The sequence below is a fragment of the Lacerta agilis genome, chromosome Z (genome assembly GCF_009819535.1).
Source record: "Lacerta agilis isolate rLacAgi1 chromosome Z, rLacAgi1.pri, whole genome shotgun sequence".
In the NCBI taxonomy this organism is placed as follows: domain Eukaryota; kingdom Metazoa; phylum Chordata; class Lepidosauria; order Squamata; family Lacertidae; genus Lacerta; species Lacerta agilis.
In genome coordinates this window covers 27,577,716-27,600,361 of record NC_046331.1, presented here as the reverse complement: position 1 = coordinate 27,600,361, position 22,646 = coordinate 27,577,716, and the positions used below count along the sequence as shown (strand labels likewise).

Here is a 22,646-nt window from a genome sequence, read left to right as displayed (position 1 = left end):
TGGGAGTACTGGTTTTCTCTGCCTAAGGTTTATTGTATTTGAAAGATAGGGTTTTACAATTGCAGCATGGCAGCTTTCATTAAAGACAGGTCTTGTTTCAGAATAAGAATTAGTGTTAGCTGCTTTGAGCTCAGATGGAAAAAGAAGCAGACTGCTGTGAGCTGTGCAATGCTGTCAGGGTCGGGTTTTGGTCAGTGGGATCTGTTGGAAGAGGAGGAAACAGAGGGAGGACTGAAACAGGAGGACCTTAGAGGAACAGGATCTCCCCTTTCTACCCTGACTTCAGTCACATTTGAAGGGGGAGCAGGGATGTTGTTTCTTCCATCCAGCCTTCCTGCAGCATCAGGAAGGGCTCTGATCAACGAAGAGGAGTGGCTGAACAGGAGGCAGCAGCAACTGAACAGCAACAGACTGAACAAGAGGGGGAAGTCTTGTCACCTGGATCCACCTTTGGAGATGGGAGCGGACCCAACTGATGGAGCCTGTGCTAGCAATCCCAATATTCACACAAAGCAAGAGTCCCACAAGTGAGAGCACAACACCTCATCTACAAATGCTTGGCAGGAAAGGTAGGTAATCTGGTTGAGACATCTTCAGTTCTTCTGCCTGATCATGGACTTCATACCCTGGTCCTGAACTTTGTGCCCTGCTTCTGAATTCCTGAATTTTAACTCCTAGATCCTGTGTCTACTGCCAAGCCTGTACTGTTACTTGCCTGAATAAATATATTGTCCTTACTTCCAAGTAAGTGTCTTTGTCTGTGTGTCTTGGGTAAGAGAGCCAGGATACATACAAATATTAAATTAAATCAATACTGTATTGCATTTAATAAAAACAAAAAGGAATATGTGGTAGCTGTTGCCCCAACCTTCAAATGGTTGGCAAGTCTAACTGTATATATTTCATGCAGCATTTTGAATCCTGAGATTTTAAAACCATAAAGGGATAACATTTGCTCCCTAAAATATGACAACGATCAGCTCAATACACTGTTGACACTAAGTCAGGCATGGCCAAACTTGGCCCTCCAGCTGTTTTGGGACTACAATTCCCATCACCCCTGACCACTGGTCCTGTTAGCTAGGGATGATGGGAGTTGTAGTCCCAAAAAAACTGGAGGGCCAAGTTTGGCCATTCCTGAACTAAGTGAACTAATTCATCTATGTAACTTCAGACTAGCTAGAACAAAGCTCTGTTTGACCATAATTACTGGCCACATGCAAATTAAATGTCATCAACAACAGATTTCAACTGACCACAAATACAGACAAAAAAAAAATCTGTTAATTGACTCCTTTAAAAATTACCTGCAAAATAAGCAAAATGCAGGCTAATTAAAGTATTTGGCAGCTCCACAGCATAAATGTGAGTGCCAATGTCAGCTTTGTTCTCTTGCAAAACTGGTTAGGATTGCAAAGAATCACAAAATATATTGTGGTGCTTAATTATAATGGCTGGGATCCAGCAGAGCTCCTGACATATGCAACAGAAGTTGTGCCTGGGTATATTTTCCTTTGTTTGATTTAGTTTGAAATGCAATTTCACACTGCATGATGGGGGGGGGGCGCTGCTGCAACAGTGTGGAAAACACATCCACTTCCCCTTTTCCAAAGACAGATGACATTTTGTAAATTGCAGCCATTGGCCTATAGATACATTTTGGGTGTAAAAAGGCTCTGATCTCCCTTCCGTCCCATGTTTGAGTAATATTTCTGTTCTGCCGCAGCTTGGCTTCCAACAAAAGATACGCTGTTTATTATTACATTATTCACACTATTCACTTCAATGCAGAAGCCATTCATTTCAATGTAAAGCTAGCACAATGCAGATGGGTGGGAGGTGGGGGAGTCATCAGTTAGGTATTGTTTGTGGACCGAAAACAACAACAACAACAATATCCACTCCCATTTTTGTCAGAATGGTTGCCATACACAATGCACACTGATCCCTTGAAAGACTGCATCTTTCAGCTCTCAGCTCTCAACAAGTTGTGTGAATAGTGTCCACCAGAAAACTTGAGCAACGTTCTAGCAAAGTTCTGGTTCTCTGCTCTGACCTAGAAATAGAGTGTAAGAAGAACCCTGCTGAGCCAAGACAAAGGCCCATCTGGTCCAGCATTCTGTTGTCACTGTGACCAATCACATATCCTCCAATACGAAGTGCCCCCAAACCAGGACACCATCTTCTGGGGCTGGACTCCCATGTGAGTCACACAACCTGCGGGAGATGTCAGCCCCCCAAAAAGCACATTTTCAGGCATAGAACCCTAAAATGCATGTTTTGAGGCACCATGCAAGATCATTGCACCAAAAGAGTGCTTTATTTTGGGACAAGAGTGCAGCCTGAAATCATGCAAGATTGTGGCAGCCATTCTGGATGCCCCGTTCTTTCCAGGACAATTAGTAGGTATGCAGTCAGATACCTATGCATAGCACTTATCCACTTATGGATATAAGTACAACAGCACTCTCCCTACTAGTGTTTCCAAGCATCTGCTATTCAGAGAAATACTGCCTCTGCTAATAGAGGTGATCTACATCATGGGACGCGGGTGGTGCTGTGGGTTAAACCACAGAGCCTAGGGCTTGCTGATCAGAAGGTTGGCGGTTTGAATCCCCACGATGGGGTGAGCTCCCGTTGCTCGGTCCCAGCTCCTGCCAACCTCGCAGTTCGGAAGCACGTCAAAATGCAAGTAGATAAATAGGTACAACGCCGGCGTTTCCGTGTGCTGCTCTGGTTCACCAGAAGTGGCTTTGTCATGCTTGCCACATGACCCGGAAGCTGTACGCCGGCTCCCTCGGCCAGTAATGCAAGACGAGCGCCGCAACCCCAGAGTCAGACACGACTGGACCTAATGGTCAGGGGTCTCTTTACCCTTTACCTTTACATCATGGCAAGTAATCATCAACTGCCTCATCAATTCATCTAATCCCTCATGGCTTTCCACAAAGGACCTTGAGAACTATAGCTTGTTGAAGGTACTGAGAATTGTTAGGAGAACCACAACCATCCCCTTATTTCGCACACAGAGGCAGAATTCCCAGTACTTACTGGGAAGAGGGATTGGTTGCTAAATCACTCTAGGATTTGTAGCTCTCTAAGGAGAAAAGGTATCTTTTAACAACTCTCAGCAGTTTTGACAAACTACAGTTCCCATGATTATTTGGGGAAACCCATGATATGATACTGCTTTTAATGTATAAACGGGGCCTCAATCACTAGTGATCTACTTGTGCACTGCAACATTTTAGCAACCTATACTATCTGGAGACATGATGGAGGGCATGGTGGGACAGCTGGACACTTTTTAAATAGTACCCTCTCAACATCAGCTGGAAAGGCAAAATAGAAACAATTATTTAGGGAAGATGCCGGAAAGCAGGGATTATTCCTGGTAAAGAGAGATAGCTGGAGGGAAATGCTATCTGTTTGGCAGTCCAGCCATTTACCTCCCAGTTTTTTTCAAGGCCAGATGTCAGTAGTGGAAGGGACCAGCAGCAAAAGTGGGTGGAGTAAGGAAGGTAAATTTTGTCTTTGTATAAAGAAGAGCTATCATCTACACACACCCTTCTCTACTTTTCATTCAGGTAAGCAAAAGGCATTTATCAGAATTCAATGACACGTTCCAGCCAGGCAAAAACGCCAGAAGTGTGAAGAAGAGTCAGGGGAGATGGGTGTGGCCTGGAGAGTCATGGGGGCCACGCAGAGAAGCCTGGAGGCCTGCATTTGGCCCCCAGGCCTAAGGTGCCCCATCACTGCTGTATTTTATTGGAGAGCAGCTATCGCCTGAAAAGTATACCTTGCTAATGCTCGACTGCATAATTAAAAAACAAGACCCCTCCTCACATTTTTTTCTCTAGCAACCTTTGACAGCAGATACAACATTTAGTAAATATCTGCTAGTCTGTTAATTTGAAGATCCTGTCCTGCAATAACATGCATCTGTAATGAAAATCTAAAAGATAATATGATTTTGCTACAGTACAGGAATTTAGTACTTAGGGGTTTCTTTTACAGATATAGAAGACTTTCTGAAACACCTTGGCAACGGCTGAAATATTTCAGAGATTTTCATCCTCCTGAAGACAAAATAAGAAAATCAAACATCCAGATCAGTGGTTTGCACATTATACAGAGAAAGCCATTTAATCACAATCAATTGCATAAATATATGCCTTTGTCCAAATTGTCAATTTTATCCTTTGAAGCACCATCTGGGATGCTAACTCCTCATGCAGAAATAAACTCCATTGAAAATAATGAGATTAACAGTGCAGTAATGAGATTAACAGTGCAATCCCATATATGTCTACTCAAATATAAGTCTCATTAAGTTCAGTGGAGCTAACTCCCAGGTAAGAGGGAATCTTGCAACATTACTTCCAGGGTATTGGTTGCAGGCCAGGCTTGTGTTCAGGGATAGTGTCACTTTATAGTTGAAATTACAATACTCAAAAACTCAGATATGAAAGAGAAACTAGACTGATACAAAATCACAGAAGTTTGAAAAAACAAACCTCTATTTGTAAGTATACACACATGAATGTACGTGTGTGTGTGTGTGTGTGTGAGTGATATTATGTCAACAGTTATACCTTAGCTAAATAGCGCAAAATGTATTATTATGGATCTAATACATGCTGGCAATTAAACAAAATGCCAATTTTCTGTAGTTACAATATTCTTTGGGGCCTGCCCATGATAATGTTGGGGCTTTTAAATGAAATATTGAAGCCTAGTTGAGAATCTGTGGATTGTTGCCAGAATAAATTTGGCACAGAATCATAGAATTGCAGAGTGGGTCATCTAGTCCAACCCTCTGCAACACAGGAATCTCAACACGCAGTCCCCCATCCAATTTGAAACCATACTGGACCCTGCTTAGCTTTGCAATTGTGCCAGCAGTTCTCCTCGTGAATCGGACTAGCTACAAAATGTAATAGATAATATAGATTGCTCTTGTTTTCAGTGTTTGCTTCTCTAAGTTGTTCTGAGTCACTTTGGTGAAAAAAGAAACTAATAATAAATATGATAATAATTACTATTATCCCATTCAGATTTATAGTGAGTCTTACCTGAATATTTTGTGAGTATATGAACATAGGAGGCTGCTTCAAGCCAAGTCAGATCACTGACTGATATGATGCTCCAGAGTTTCAGACAGGGGTCTTTCCTAGCAATTCATATAAAACAGGGATGGGGAATCTCAAGCCCAGGAGTCAAAAGCAACCTTTCACGCATCTCCATTTGGCCCTTGTATGTTTTCAAAAGGCCACACCACTCATGCACGATCACTCATGCAGACTGAGGCACTTGAAAAATAAAGATTGTGCTTTATTGTGCCAAGACTGGGTCAAGCAGAGCCCTGCTCCATGAGCAGGGTATGCCAGGCAATGCTTGACTCAAACTTGTAAGATTCATCCTCTACCTCTTCCTACCTCCGCATTCCCAAAGGTTAAGAATGACCATGGCTGGCAAAGTGGAAAGTGGTGGAGGTGGCCATGGTTGATTCCAAAGACCCAACACAGCAAAGACCCCAGTCAGAGATGGGACTAGACTGGGGAAACAACACTAGTGGAAATGATGTGAATAGCCTCATTTTCCTACAGGGGATTCCGAGACTGACAACCCCATGCCCAGGAGGGAAAGATGCTCCTCTAGAGTCCCATGAGCAGCTGCCACCACTTTCTAAACTTCCTACTTTGCTAGACCCAAAGTCCTTGACATATGATGTTGGGGAATGGAGATGCGTGGGAGGCCATTATTAAATGCAAGCATCTTGGAGGCTTTTGAAAATGCTCACATCAAGTGCCCGCAAGCCTGACTGGATCAAACAATGGGCTAGTCATGCTTTCTGAGCCTACCTATGCATCACTGTAGAAATGAGCTACATATTTTCCTTTCATTTCACCAATGAATCTCCCCCTTCTAACGTCACTGAAATGAACAGAAGTCATGGGACAATAAAGCTTGCCAGATTGTGTTCTGTTCATGATAAGGTCATGTGGATATGCACATAGTTGACATTATGGTCAAAATATTCTCATTTATTTTGTACATTGGTTCAGTCCCCTCTCCTTGTGCGTACATACACGTACACAACCATACATTCATATAGATACACCAGACTCTGGTCACATAGGGACATCTCTGCAATTTCTGCTTAGTTTGATTTGTTTGCTCACTTGTAAGCCTTCTTGCTCTGTATGGAAATCTAGCAAGGAAGCCAAACAGAAAGAAAATATAAATACCACTTCAAATCATATTCTGCTAAACGTAGCTGGGCAGTGGGAGCAGAAATAATAATGCTAACAACCACTTTCACTTCCTAGTGAACTGCGCATAGAATTATCTTTACCATTCATGTGCATTAATATAAGTGGTCAGGAAGGCTCAGGTGCATTAACGCTTTTATTTCAGCCCCAACAAGATGTACTTGATGTAGCCACTATTACCTTTGCAATTACATATGGGGACACACATAATCTCCTCTAATATGTATTCACTTAAACTGTATCTCCAGATGTGTTTCTTTGCCTTCATGCTGCATGTGGAAAATTATGCAGTCCGATTTGAATATTTATTTATTCTTTACTGATTACACTTTTTATCCTGCTTGTTCTATAATGAGGTTGGGTAAGCTGGGCCAAGAGGTGGTGACTGGCTGAAGGTCACACAAAGAGAACGATGGGTGGAATCTGAACTTGGACCTGCTTCACCGCATTGATCTGGTCCAGATTATACTGATTCTGTAACTGTGGTGGGGAGAAAGCCAAGTACATGCCTTCCTATTCCTGACCACTGGGTGTACCTGTCCTGCTGTCAAGATCCCTGGATGTCCATCTGCAGACATATCATTTGAAGAGTAGAAAAACTAGCAATTGTCTGTTCTAGTTAACAAATCAAACAAATCAACAAAATCTTCAGAGGCTTTTGGAGTGGTCGGTTGAACTGTCTGGAGGTGGTTGTGGTTGTGTCCAACCTTCATTCCATGTTAGGTCTGTTCCAGGCAAGTGTAAACACAGTCAGGCCAGAAATGATGTGGCATGGCAAGGGGGAGATGCTGGGAAAACACTGGCTCTGCTAGCATATACTGTAGAAAGGAAGATCGGCTGAAAGAAGAGAGATGGCGGCACCAAGAGAAAGCACTTTACCATACTGTCATAGGGAACAGAAGAAATACTGAGGAGGCCACAATGACAGAGGAGCAGCTAAAACCTAGGACTCTGTGTGAGGCACCCACACCATGCTGGATAAAGCAGGCAGCAGAGGGAAGAGAATTTGAGTAGCAGCTGCGGAGGCAACCTTAAGCCCCAAGAGGAAACTAATGATGAGAAGTCCTGAACTGCCTAAGGAAAGGACAAGACATTCACCCAGTATAATAACTAGAGGCAGACTTGGAGATTTTAAGGTCTCCTATGGTGCTGCTAATCAGATATGCAAATTCTGAACAAGAATCAAGGATGAGAAATAGTAGTGGGGAGGGGGGAGGCCAGACAGTTGGGAAGGCTAGTAGCAATGGTGAAAGTTGTAGAAGTCCTTAAAACAAACCTAATCCAACAGCCTGAAGTCCATAAAACTAAATGGGGAGGCACAGAGGCTAGCTGTCCTGACGCCTGGAACTTGTACATGCTCTTGTATATAGTTTTTCAATTTATTTTTTTTAATTACCATTTGTTCACGTACCTCCAGCACCTTGGAATATATACTGCAGAATATATAACACATCTGCACCACATATTAAAGGATATTGTGGCTTTTTTTTTTAGTGGGGTGTAGTCCCGCTTTTTTATTTTATTCTGCTGCACTGGGGTCCTTAGCCACAACAAGAGAACCCACACAGGAACAGCTGTATGTAGATAACCTACATGAAGGCATGAATGTGTGTGGAGCTCTCCACAACAGATGTTCACTCACTGAAGGTGTGTCCCATGAACCGATGTAATGATAAAAAAAAATTCTTAAGGAAGCAAATAAATCACAGCCTTCATTGGATGAGAATCGAAGCAAATTGTACAATGGTGTTGACTCTCTCCTGTATTAACCAAATGTGACATGCCTTGCCTACAAAAGGCTTTTGTAGAAAATAAAAACAGCTTCTCTGAGAAAAACCTGGCTTGTCACCTGAAGGATTATTCCAAAGTTCTCTACCTGCCAAGTTATCTGCTTCAAGTCTAGCATTCCACAAGATCCCCCCTTCAGCGACTTCTTTAGATTTTTCTCTTCTTTAAGCTGAAATGTCAGAAGATTTCTTTCAAGCCAAAGAGATCTGATATAATTGCACAGTGACGAGGAGGCAATCAGCCTCTGGCATTGAATTTGGCTTTCGGGGTGTGTGTGCTACCTTGCAAAGCGTTTCACCCTCCCCTCTTTTTAGAAAGAAAGAAAGAAAGAAAGAAAGAAAGAAAGAAAGAAAGAAAGAAAGAAAGAAAGGAAGGAAAATCATTATCATAAGAGAAACCTGCAATGTCTTTTTCTTAATAAATAAAAAATCTAACAGCAATTTTAATACAAGCTGTATGGTTTTAAAACTCTAGCGGCAATTGTGAAATTAACATTCATCTGGGTAAAAAATGCTTTGACTTGAGTAATCATTATATTATTTATATGACCTACTTCTCATCCAGCCTTAGAACTGTGCCCTGAAACTTAGTTATATGCTGAGTGATAGAAAATATTTGGGATTTTTGTTATTACTCTGTTGATATAGAGCTTAACAGGATGGTTAACTTTAATAATGGAGGAATTACGGCTAAGTAGGGCCTGATCAACTGTCATGCTAAAAAATCCAGAGCACTATTCCTCATTAGGCAATCTGCTAAATCCACATTATTGGCCCCGGTTATCTCCAATTGACCATTCAGCCTCTGCTCCTGCTTTTCACACTCTCATTAACCAGAATCACATCTTTTCCAATTCCTAGCTGGCAGCCAGGAGTTGATAGCAAGGCTTGTATCTCATCAGCTCAAGAATTTATGCTTGCACAAGAGGACTTTCTCCTCATTCTTCTGCTGGTGTGCCCCCTAAACCTGTTCTTGTGCTTCCCCTAAACCTTCTAGGGTGTGGGGGCTGGGGGGGCGCAGAAGAGACTGGGGAAAGTCTACCTTGGCAGGTAGAGAACTTTGTACTGGGTGAACAATATTTTAATTAGGGTTGTGTCTATTCTACAAATATAGTTCATTAAGTTTGTTGAAAAATTACTTCATTTTGTATTATTATTACTTTTATATTCCACCTTTTTTCTTCCAAGGAGTTCAAGGTTCCCTACAGTTCTCCCCCTGTCCATTTTATTCTCACAACCATCTTGTGAAGGGAGGATTTGAATCCTGATCTCACAGGTCCTAGTCTAATATGCTACCTGCTATCCCACATTGGCATGGATGTTCAACATGGAGCAATGATTTGCTCAAACAAATGTCTTTTCAAACAAATACCTGAAGGCTTCTCACTTAAAATAGAACAAAGCCCTGAAGATAAAGCACAGATAAAGAAGAAGCAAGGACTGTTCAGGGGAGCCTGGCCTAATGAGCATAATTACTTTCCTCAGTAGGCCTTGCTCCTATGAGGCAGTTGTGGAGACTGAAGCTTCCTGCCTTCCCACAGCTATCTAAATCTCTCCCAGGTCCTTCCCAAGCAATCTGAGACTCCACTGATGTGCCCATCTCAGCTCCTCCCTCTTCATACCTATTATGGTCCTGGGAGACTAAGGGAAAAGGGAGCTTATCACAGCAGGAGGGGGGGTACACCCTGGCTTCTTCACCAGCCTGACTCATCCCTACTTCTTGACCCCCTTCCTCTTGCGTCAGCTTCAGATTTGGGGCCTCTTTCTGCCACAGACTCTCCCAGCTCACTAAGTCCAACTTCCAACAGCTCTTCTTCCTCGTCTTCTCCCACTGACCACCACCAGCCCCTGGGCTCCGAGTCTTCTTCCCTTGGGAGTCCCCCAGCTGGTGCCTTCCACTATTCCTCCGTGTCTTGTCAGTCTTTGACAGTAATTTGTAAATTGTTATCAGCTTTTTCTAATGTTGCATTTTAAAGTGTTGTCATCTTCCCTGATATCTTAGGGTGAGAGGGGAAGGGGATAATAAATCAAATCAACAAAAAACACACATACAATACATTCCATTATTATTATTAATCTGGAAGTATGGAGAATCCCCATTTACTTACTAGAAGACCACCCCCCCCCCAGGGCTCTGTACAGTATTTTTTCTATAATATGAAGAAGAGAAAGGAAAGTGTGAACATGTAATCCAACAGTGTATGCAACCTGCAATGTAATGGAAAGAATGGTTGCTTTTTGTTTGTTTGTTTTTGTTAGTAAAATGAGGATATATTTTTTTAAAGAAGAAAAGGTAGGGAGAGATAAGAAATGTCTACAGTATGTTTAGAAATTACAAACATTAAATCAAACAACATGCTACGGGTAACAAATGTTTATCTTGGGAGCATTGTCTAATTTTGGTTGTGGGGAAGCATCTTTAGTTCGGTAAGCTTTATTAAGCTATACAAAACTGCAGTTCTGGCTGTTTTTTGTCTGTTTCTCTCCTCTCCTGGGGTTCCTATTTCTCTTTGGTAATTCAGCTTTATTGGAGTAAAGCCAAAAGGCCGTTTGTAAAATTAAATAACTCAGCAGTGCAATCCCAACATGTAGGGAAGCAAGGAACAGCACACACACACACACACACACACACACACACACACACACACCGTATTTTCTGGCGTATAAGACAACTGGGCGTATAAGATGACCCCCAACTTTTCCAGTTAAAAAATAGTTTGAGATATACTCGACTGCAGATTCTCCACCCGGTGTATAAGACGACCCCCGACTTTTGAGAAGATTTTCCTGGATTAAAAAGTAGTCTTATACACCAGAATATACTGTGTGTGTGTGTGTGTGTGTGTGTGTGTACTCACACACACACGCTGGTGATTTTGGGTTTTCCCCAGCTATCAAAAACATGAAACTCGTCCACACTTCTGATGCAGAAAGATTACAAAAAATTACGGAGGCATAATCCAATCATCCAAGGAGCACAAAAATATGGAAGGCTCTCTCTCTACACTTGATGGTCAAGTATGCCTTTGAAGTTTTCATTTCTGCAGCAAGGGAAGGCATTCAATCAGCTTGCCTGTCTGGACCCCAAGGCAATTCTCTCTATTTTACTTACTTACTTACTTACTTACTTACTTACTTACTTACTTACACACACACACACACACACACAGCCTGTACTAGTTGAAAATACTTCAAATGGAATATCCATTTTAGAAGACATGGCTTCCATTTAACTTTCAAACACCAAGAGGATAAATCAATCACAGCTGGGCTTTTGAGCTAACGATGCCAATCAAACATCATTCCTTTTAATTTATGCATCAGAAAGGCAACTCAAATTTCCTTTGCAGCAAACCTAATTATTTCAGGTCAGAGAATAAAGGCCTTCAATTGTGGAGTGTATCTGAAATTTTTCCCCTGTTTTGTAGAGTGGAATGAATTAATTTCAAAGAACAGACCAGGCCTGGGCAGAGAAATCTGATGGTTTTCTATTTGATAACACAAAGCATTCTTACCCCAGATTGATTGGGGATTCATATCACACAACAGAAAAATCTATTTGCTTTCTATACCCACCTCATTTAAATTAGAGCTTGGTTAGATGGAGCTTTCCCCCAAAATGTATAAAGGCAGTAAACGGCTTAGAAAAGGGCCAAAACTCAGGTAATCAGATGGTTAATTAAACAATAGAATCATTTACTTAAGGCCAAAGGGGTTATGTTGAGGAGAAACATAGGCAGGGGAGGACATGGGATATAGGTTTATAAAATGATGAAAACCATGAAGAAGCTGGACAGAAATATATAATTTTCTTCCTCTTATGCTACCAGAACTTAGAGGCACTCAGCAGACTAAATTAGCCATAGATATGGGACAAACAACATATAACATGCCCAGCCCTACCATTAGGTAGAGTGAGGTGGCTGCCTTAGACAGCATTTGCTAGGAGACAGGATAAAAGTTGTTGGAAGACAGAGATGAAAGCTGCATTCTCCCCCACAGTCCCAGCCACTATGGCCAACAGTCAGAGACAATGGCAGAGTGTACGTCCACACTGAGGTGGGCAAGCAGGGCGCACCCCCAGGGGGGCACAGAGGGCACACTCCCAAGCACTGCAGTTCAGGGTAGAAGAGGGGCGGGGAAGTTGCTGCTCACTCTCCCCCTGCTCTCCGTCACCAGGTCAGGCCTGACCCAGTGGTGGAGGTGGAGCTGCTGTGACTGGGCACACCACACTGGGATCAGGGTAGGATGCGCTCCGCTGCTGGGTCAGACATGACTCAGCAGTGCCTCACAGCCAAGGAGGGTGGGCGGCAGCATTACCATTGACTCTCCTGCTCTCCACTGTCGGGTCAGACTTGACCTGGTGATGGAGCCACTGCAGCCAGGCATGCCTCGCCGCGGTCAAGGAGAGCTGCTTTCCACTGCTGAGAGCCGCTGACACCGGGTGCAAGGTGTGCTGGAACCAAGGAGGGTGGGCAGCTGTGCTGCCGCCCACTCACCTGCTCTCCTCCCCCAGATCAGGCCTGGTGCAGCTTCTTCAGGTGTGGAGCCAGCCTCCAATGAAGGTGCCTGTTGTGAGGGCGCCTATTTGTGCCCCCTCAAAATTGTGCCTGGTGCCACAACACTCACGGCACCCCCCTACACACACACACACACACACACACACACACAATGCCTCTAGTCAAAGTTGATGGGAGTTGAGGTCCACCAACATCTAGAGAGCCATTGGTTCCTCATCCCTTCAGTAGGATATGGGGGTCATTGAAGTTTACCCAAAAACTTCTCTACGAAGGTGAGTTTTGAAGTGTGATTTCTAGGGAAGGAAGGGTCAGCAAAAGGACAAATGATGAAGCTATTCCATGAATTAGGAGTTTTTTGGGAGGTGAAGCACTTTATATTTCTGTCATTATTACATATCGTGAACTGATTCAATTCTAATTGTGCAATGTGGCATTAGTTGTAGAAAGTTTTCAACGATGTTGGAAGTGGAGGCTCATCTGGTGTCTTTATTATATATCTTTAGGAACTAGGGAGAAACATTCCTCTTCTCCCAGGCCTTTGGCTAATTAAACAATCTACAGTGGTACCTCGGGTTACAGATGCTTCAGGTTACAGACGTTTCAGGTTAAAGACTCCACTAACCCCAAAATAGTACCCCGGGTTAAGAACTTTGCTTCAGGATGAGAACAGAAATCGCGCGACGGTGGCGCAGTGGCAGCGGGAGGCCCCATTAGCTAAAGTGGTAGCTTTAACTAACAATTTCAGGTTAAGAACGGACCTCCAGAATGAATTATGTTCTTAACCCGAGGTACCACTCTATGGCCTTTTGTGGGGGGTATTGTTTTTGTTTATTACTGTTTTTTATGTTGTAAACTGCCCTCAGATCCACAGATTAAGGACAGTACAGAAATACATAATAAACTGCATTAGTAGGCATAATGCCTGAAAAGTGGTCTAGAAACCAAATAATGGAAATAAACGGTCATGGGCTAGAAATAAAGTAATCCACCTGACTTCACCCTTTTTTGCTACTGGCTAGCTCTGGTCAAAGAAGGGAACTGCAGGGGGTGGGCAACCATACCTACCCAAGATGTTGCTTTGTACCAACAGGTCAGATAAACCACCTTAAACCAAGGGTGAGAAACCTCAGGCTAAGGGAGGGGGGATGCGGCCCTTCAATCCTGTCTACCTGGCCCTTGAGACAGTCCTGCTCCACACCACCTTCTGAGTCACACACCCTCTCCCAAGGCCATGTCCTCCTATGGGTCTTCTGTTGCATTCTCCTTCAGTATTTTTGCCTAGTTGGAATATGTTCTTGAACTCTGTAATTCCTGTGGTTTAAACCATAGAAACATTTAAGGGTCAGGCTTTGTAAGCTGAGGAAACCCATTTTTGCTGGAAACCTCTGCTTTGATGTTTCTTGCTTTGCCTAAGCGCAACAAAAGCTGTGCAGAGGCCTCAGCAGCCAAGGAAGGAGACATATCTGCGTCCTTCCACTATGGAAGTAATTTAGGAGTAATTTAGTAGAAGATTAACTAGCTCTTACCTGCTGCACTATGGTTGTTAGTTCCAGGCACAGTTGAACAATGTTATTTTTCAGCAGTGAGTATTCTGTCACACTGACAAATGGAGACCTATTAAGAATAGGGGATTTAAAGAGAAAGCAAGTTAGGAGTCTTCACATTTACAGTTCCGGTAATCAGTCTAATGCTATGCACTATTCATATTTCCTATAAGGAGAGTCTGACTAATGAGCATGTACACACTGATTTTGTACAATTTTGCACTGTATTAATGGAAATATGCCAAACTATTAATAGGCCAAAGAAAGGGCAGGTTCTACAAGACCTAGTCAATTGCCTACATTGATCTTGGCTTCTTGCACTGTAATTATTAAAAATGGGACCGTGCACATTCTTTCACAAGACTTTCACAAAGCTCTGTGAAAGCAGCAGAGGGTCCTGTTGTTTATTCTGTGGCATTTACGCTAAAAAAAAAATCAGTCCGTTCAAATGGGCACATGACACAGTCTTCCATGTGTTTGAGAGGAAGAAGAAAAAGAAGAAAAGACTAAAAGAACCTGCACTTCAAAAAGTTCCCCTGCATGAGGAAATATAATACAACAGGAATGTTAACCATCCACATATGGGATATTCAAGTTGCAAACGTATGCACATATGTACCTGGGAATAAATCCCATTGAACTCAGTAAGAATTTATTCTGAATACACGTGAGCAGGAAGGGGGGCAGAGAGTGAGTGAGTGGGGAGATAATGTTTGAAATAAGCAGGCCCCCAATACAATCTGAGTTAGCAGGGTATAGTCTCCGTTTATAGTTCTTTGCAAACTGCTTAGAAGTTTTATTTACAGTTAAGTGGAATACTAATTTCAGTAAGTATAAACTAACATATAAATAACTGAGGAATGGTGTACATACATACGATGAAATTCAGACTGAAAAGTTGGGATCTCTCTCAGAGTCCTTGGAGACCCAATCACAATATAGGGTTAGATGGATCCTTCTGTTTTTGCTTGCTAAGCAGTTATGGAGAAAGCTGAGGACCTCTAGATGCTGCTGAACTACAAATCCCACCATCCCATGTCATTGGCCATGCTTGCTGGGAGTTGTAGTTCAGCAACATCTGGAGAGCCAAGGGTTCCCCACCCTTGTTGCAAATGATAGACTCAAGAATTGTTGGGAGGTGCAGAGTGGTGGGGGTGGGGTGGGAGTGGGAGATTGCCTGAATTTGAATCCAGCCTGAAAATGTTGCCTTTTACAGCTTGACAAATGGCAAATCACCTTCCCTGCTCAATAACTGCTTATCTCCTGAAGAGCAGATAAGACTGTCACCTTCCAATGATATATGAATTTGTTCACTCCAGGTAAACCTAGAATTCACCATCTAGAGCAGGGTTGAGTCCAACATGTGCCCTGTTCTGCCCTTTTCTTTTGTCAATGAAAAGGACAAAACATATTATTTGTGAATTGCCTTCTACATGTGTGTCAAGGCAATTTATTAGAAACATATAATAAAAAGCTAATTTTAACAACTACAAAAATAAATGAAGTCAGATTTAAAAACAATACCAAATGAACATCTATAGCAGAGACTTTTTCAATGAGCTGGACAAATTAATGTCTGTCACGTCTATTGGAGGGCCACCCGTCTTAAGATGTTTGAGTTGAGATTCCTGCATTGCAGGGCATTAGACTAATGACCCTTGGGTGTAGCTTCCAACTCTACAATTCTCTGGCCATTTCCTACAGATCCTTAGGTAGGAAGCTGCCTGTTACTGAATCCATCCAGCCCAGTACTGTCTACACTGACTGGCAGCATTGTCTTGCCCTACCCAGACATGTAGGTGGGTGTAATGGACTGGCTGGACTCAGAGGACTGGTGGGAGGCACCAGCTGGGGAACCCCCAAGGGAAGAAGGCTCAGAGCCCAGGGAAGGGTAGCGGATGATGAATGGTCAGAGAAGAGGGAGCAGATGGGAGGAGGAAATGTTGGAAGCTGGAGCGGTAACAGGCCTTAGTGATCTGGGAGATTCTGTGGCAGAGAGCAGTCCAGAATCAGATCTACCGGGAAGAGTTGCTGTGCTCACTAGGCTTGGCCTCCTGAGCTGCTTATTTCTTTGAATAATTTAACTTTACTGATGTCATGTGAGTTATTACTGACTTGTTCCTGGCACACACCCAGACACTGAATGTGGGGATTGAACCTGGGACCATCTGCATGCAAAGCAGCTGCTCTGCCACTGTCAACTTGTCAATCACTGCTGTGCACAGTGGGCAAACAGTTCTCTTGTCTGGCTACCCCTCCACTCCAGAATATGCCTGGTCAGTTCAAGGTTTTGTATTCTGTGGCCGTCATCACCTTCCCTGCTCCTTCCCCTTTCTAGGGGAAAATAGCAACCCAAATACCATACATACATCAGGAGAGCCTGCTGCTGGATCAAGGCAGTGGCCCATCTAGTCAAGCACCCTGTTCTCACAGTGACCAACCAGATGCCCCTTTTGGGAAACCTGCAAGCAGGATCTGAGCACAGGAGCAGCCCTTTCCCTTCCTGCGGTTCCCAGCAACTGGCATTCAGAAGCATCACTGCCTCCAACCGTGGAGGCAGAACAGAGCCATCCTGACTGGTAGCAATGGGTAACCATTCCCTCCATGAATGTGTCTCGTCTTCTTATGAAGCCATGCAGATTGGTGCCCACACATTTTGTTTGGCCTGAGACATTTTTCTGCCCATGGTGACAGAGAACCCTAGAATTGTAGGACTTAAGGGACCTCAAGGGTCATGTAGCCCACATACCCCCTGAAATGGAAGAAGGCAGCACACACATTCACTGGTTCCATGGACGGAGTCCAGCTGGAGGGGTGGCTGGGTTTTATTTTAGCTCCACCAACTCTAGGAGTTGATGGGATTTCAAAATTTGCCTAGAACAAAGTTAGGAAAAAAGGGTTTTAAGTGCTTATGCTCACAATGTTAAGTAAATAAACCAGGAAATAACACTTGCAACTGTATCTTATTTTTCCTTCTTTTAATAATTTCAAGAGGGGGGAGGTGACAAAAAATTTCTGCACTGGGTACCACCTGACATTGCTATGCCATTGGGTCGACAACTCGGAAATGTGGGGGGCGCGGAGGGATCTTTGCACCACGGCGCCAGATATGCTTAAGACGGCCCTGGCCAGAGCATGAAGCTCCGCCACTGGATAAGGTGATCAAATAATTAATGATAAGGTGTTCATCCTCCCTCTCATCTGATTTGGGGTGTGATCATGTAGGAGTGGCCCTGATCCAACCTGGAAACAGTCCAACCTGGATCCAGGTCCTGAACTGATTCAGGGGCCTTGCACAGTCATGCAATGCAGAGGTTCAAAGGCAGAAAATACAAAACCAGTCTTGTATCTTTCAAACATGTCTTTTTTTAAAAAAAAAATACTTCAATTACCTGTCCAGCCAGGCAAGCAAGTTCTTGGCAGCACCAATGAGGTCAACCACAGAGGTAAGAAAATCATTTGGCAGTCTTCTGGAGGCCCTGCCATCATAATGGCCACTCCTCCTCCTACCCGTGATGAAGTTCTGAAGGTTTTTTGCAGAGGCATTCAGCTTGTGGGAAAGAGTTCGCAGGTTTTCTGTCTCCAGTCCATAATTCTGAAAGCAAATGAGACATTTGGTACATTTAAAACACACACAATGAAACAGCAGTGTGCAAATATTTAAACTTTTTTTATTATAATTTCAGACATCTTTTTGAACTACAAAAGCAAAGAGAAAATTTATTATGATTATTTCTTGATTCTGTTTACAGGGCCACCTTTTGTCACCACAAATTAGTTTTCAGCATACAAATAAAATAACACAGGACTTAAAATTTGTAAGGACCATTAGGAAATTTTTTTTTAAAAGAACACCTACTTTATTATGCTGCAGTATTTGTTTTAATTAATAAAAATTAACAGTGCTGTGGCATCTTGTTCTCCTTGCCTACCAGCCTTGGGTTCCTGATTACTAGCACTTCTTTTTAATTGTATTTCAGTTCAACAATTACTTTGATAAAATACATATTTTGTTATGTGCAAATGGCTTTAGATACCTATTAGGTCCATAAATTACCAAACAGGTATAGCATATATTCAACACAAAAAACAGTGACGATTTGTTGTTGGCAAAGGACAACTGGACATATAAAGGGCCCCATTACCTTCAGTAGCTTAGGGCCTCATCAAACCTAAATCCAGCCCTGCACCTGGGATACCTCTTTTGCAAAACCAAGCAACAAAGTCAACCCCATATGCCTCCCAGACAACTAGTGATTCTGGCACTAAAAGCTTTCATTGGTAAGGTGATTCCTCAGATGCTCTACGAGGTAGAACTCTGGGGGTGGAACCAGAAGCTGCTAAATCAGCTTGAAATCCTTTGTTGTTGTTGTCCAGTCATTCAGTCGTTTCCGACTCTTCGTGACCCCATGGACCAGAGCACGCCAGGCACGCCTATCTTTTACTGCCTCCCGCAGTTTGGCCAAACTCATGCTAGTCGCTTCGAGAACACTGTCCAACCATCTCATCCTCTGTCATCCCCTTCTCCTTGTGCCCTCCATCTTTCCCAACATCAGGGTCTTTTCTAGGGAGTTTTCTCCTTTCTTAAAAGAATTCTAGGCCTCCTTCAAAGAACCCCAGCAGCTTTCCTAACAGTGGAAGTGGGCTTACCCTCTTTGTCTGCTAGGGCCCATTTAAGATTTTTGCACTCATTTATCAATCTTGCAAATGCCCTGGATACTTTACTGGCTAAACAAGCCTATGCATTTTTCCAACATAATTCCGCTTGGTGCCAAAACCTCTTAGATATTTTATCCAGATATACCCTTCCCGAGTTTAATGCTCTTAAATTTTGGAGCCCTGATAAAATTTGAGAATGGATTTTCGACAGGGATGCCTCTTTAGACATCATGAAGACAAAAAAATTCTGGGTTTTCTTATTGATTTCCTCGATTAAAAGCAGTCTGTGCCAGTTACCTGATGGATATCACTGAACCCACTCTTCGGAGAGCTTTTACTATGGCTCGGTTCCAAACAATACCTACAGCATACCTGGCCGGCGGATTTGCCAGAACCCTATTTGCTCCATGAGAACCAAAGAAGACCTTATACACTACTTCTTTCATTGTCCTCTTTATTCAAGTTTTAGAGGTGGGATTCTGCAAACTATACCCAACTGAATAAGTAACCCTGAAGATCGTGTAATTTTTTTATTAAAGGTAAAGGTAAAGGGACTCCTGACCATCAGGTCCAGTTGTGTCCCACTCTGGGGTTGCGGCGCTCATCTCACGTTAATGGCCGAGGGAGCCGGCGTACAGCTACCGGATCATGTGGCGAGCATGACAAAGCCGCTTCTGGCGAATCAGAGCTGTGCACCGAAACACCGTTTACCTTCCTGCCAGAGCAGTACCTATTTATCTACTTGCACTTTGACGTGCTTTTGAACTGCTAGGTGGGCAGGAGCTGGGACTGAGCAACAGGAGCTCACCCTGTCGCGGGGATTCGAACCGCCGCCCTTCTGATCAGCAAGCCCAAGGCTCTGTGGTTTAACCCACAGCACCACCCGCGTCCCATAAATTTTTTATTAGCTGATGCCAATCCTCAGATTTCTCATGTGGCAGCAGTCTACATGATGAAGGCCATGAAAGCCAGGGAAAGATTTTTGGTTGACAAGGATTGGGTCCCTTTTTCGTCTCCATAATCTGTCTGTATTGTACCTTTTTATCTGATGAAGCCATTGTTAAGGCTACATGTAATAAATGTTAATATTATTATGTAGATATATGTAAAGGCTTAGTCCTCACAATAAACTTTATTCGTATTTGAGTTCATATACCTCCCAGGTGCCTTCCCAGCTATCCAGACCAGTTATACATTTGTGGCTAGCTTAGTAGACAAGGGCAGTAGGAATTCAACCTGACAGCATTATGTGGGGAGTACCTGCATTCTCTAGCCACTCAAGCCATTGCTGGCATCTTCGTCTGTTCTTCTTGCTTGCTTTCCCATCTCCCATGCTAACAATACAAGCCACTGTGCCTGCCCACAATTCATCCCGCTCTAGCTACCCAGGGAGCATACCAATTTCCTACCAAGATAGACTATTATCGCTGTCAGAGGTAGACAATACTAACAGTTTCTAGTTGCTGGATTTCAGTCAGTCAGTCAATTCCCCAAGCACTGGATGAAGTGAGTCTGTGCTTTGTCAGTTTCTTCACCAATGGGGATAGTATGACACCCCCACGTGCTATGGAGAGTCGCAGCCACTCTTTTTAGGGCAGGGGTGGGGACTTCAGGGTCAGGGTCAAATCTTAGGTCCTTGCAACTCTCCTAGGCTATGTACACACCACCACTGCACCCTCCACAAGTGCTTTTGCCTGGCCAGAATGCATCCTTGAAGTGTGATGCCTGAATGGAGGCTGGAGAAGTGGGCATGGGCATGCGAAACCTCTGGTTTTTGCACAGCTGGAATGTAACCTACTGCACAACGGTCATATCCATGGTTCCACCTAGTTTTGCCTTTGGCATGTGGCCCTCACAAGGTTTTCTTTGAGGGAATGCAGCCCCTGAAAAAACTTCACTGCCACTGCTGTAGGCAGCATTGCACTTGATGTAGCAGTGGGCTGACTCAAAGTAAGTAAGCTTCCTAAGTTTCTTGTATCTTTGTCCCAAACCTATAATGCCCCGTAGAAGTTGGGACCAGGATAATTGAAAGACCACCTCCTCTGAGTCATTGTTCCATTGCCCACTATCTTCAGAAGTGCATTTGCCTAGGGTATGAAATAGGGCCTTTTCATGTGCACCATCCAGGCTTAAGAGTGTCCTGTTTTCACTGGGATTCTGAGTAAACAAGGCAAATGCTGTTGGTAATACTAATGGAGAATCAACTAAAGCGGCATCCAGGGCTGGCCCAAGGTCAGAGTCCAAGAAAATAGAAGCCACAACAAAGGACTGAGTGAGAGCTAAAGTCTGAGCTTAGGAGGTCCAGTAGCTGGGGGGGGGGGGGTAGCTGCCCCTCCCAATCAAGTACATAAAAAATATACTTAACTATCTGAGGTTCTGCCCCAATAAATCCTGGCTATGCCCATGGTTGGTACATATTGTTCTAGAAGCTCTTCCAGCCCAGCACTGGGATTTTTGAGCTGGAACAGCTGGAACCACAGCACAACCTCAGCTAATCCTTCTCAGCTCCCTTCTCTTCAGACCTTTATTCCCAATGAGTCCTTGGCTGTAGTCAGACATTTCTCCAGATAGGCTAGGTCTCCATCAGTTTGCGATTATTATTTTAAAAGGTCCTCGTGAAAGTTCACCAGCATTTTAGTTTCTCCTAATAAACACATCTTTCTATCCAATTTTGCCTAAAACGGTTCATTTTTGTATGCTATTTTCAGTAATTTGTGCATTTATATGCACACACATTCCATGGCTGGAGAACTTCAGTACATATTCAAGGATGTGCAAATTTTGAAGGCTGGCTGTATTTTGGCTCCATTATTGGTTTGGAAAGTTCACCTTTAAATGTGAACTGAATCTAATTTCTCTCCAATCCCTATCCAGGCTACAGAACTCCCTTAAAGAGGATTGGTGGTGAGGTTATTGTTGCTCGTTTCTTTGTTTTGTTAGGCAGGTTTCAAAAATATTTTGCTCCATCAAGCATTTGATTTGTTTGGAACTCCCTTTGGTGCTTGGCTGTGTGTCGATGGCTCTGTTTTAATGTTCTCTGTTTTATTCCATTTGTTAGTATACATCTTTATAGCTGTAAGCTGCCTTTGGGGCCCCTTTCCAAGCCCCAGTGGTGGAGAATAAATGATTACAGAAATAAAAATAAACATAAATGTTGTCCTGACCATGAGGGAACCTAGAAAGATCCAGGATAGTAGCTGAAGAGTGAAAACTACAAAGCTACACACACACACACACACACACACACACACACCCCAACCCTGAGGTAAATTAGAACCACTCTGTGAGCAGCATAATTGAACACAGATTTGAACCCAAGATGTCCTTGGTCCTAGGCCAGCACTGTGACCACCAGACCCAGCATGGAGACAAAAGCGTAGCATGGGGAGGTAGGGGCAGTGGCCCCGGGAGCAGAAGCATGGGGGGCATGAACCAGGTGCCCCCCACATGCCTCCAGCACACAAGCCCCCTGGTGTTCTTTACCCAGTGCCCCACCCTGCCTGCTCCCACCCAGCAGTTGACCGGCAGACCCACGCACAAATGGGGACAGGGTGTGAAGGGTGCTCTTCAACCTCTGCACCCTGCTCCAGCTGGCGGCGGCAGTGGCTTGGTGAGCACCAAGGGTGCTCTTCACCCTCCATGCCATGCCTATGCCTGGCAGTGGCAGCAGCAAGGGCTGAATGAGCATGCTCTGTCCCACCTGGGAAATGCACCCACCCACACCCAGCCCGGGCACCTGTGGACTGTGCTACGCTCCTGTGTAGAGAACCTGTTTCCCTCCAGATGGTATCAAACTACATGGGAGCATCATCCCCAATGACTACATGGGAGCATCATCCCCAATGACTACATGGGAGCATC

General features: G+C 43.7%; 1 protein-coding gene across 1 annotated transcript in view; it reads right to left on the bottom strand.

Moving 5' to 3' along the window:
* Nucleotides 1–22,646, bottom strand: part of LOC117040145 (connector enhancer of kinase suppressor of ras 2-like) — a 290,274-nt gene that overhangs the window by 154,474 nt on the left and 113,154 nt on the right. Inside the window, exons 3-4 of the mRNA XM_033137731.1 lie at nt 17,519–17,721; nt 14,109–14,196 (exon numbers count right to left, since the gene is read on the bottom strand). Coding sequence (XP_032993622.1) covers nt 14,109–14,196; nt 17,519–17,721 — 291 coding nt within the window. The remainder of the gene's footprint in view (nt 1–14,108; nt 14,197–17,518; nt 17,722–22,646) is intronic.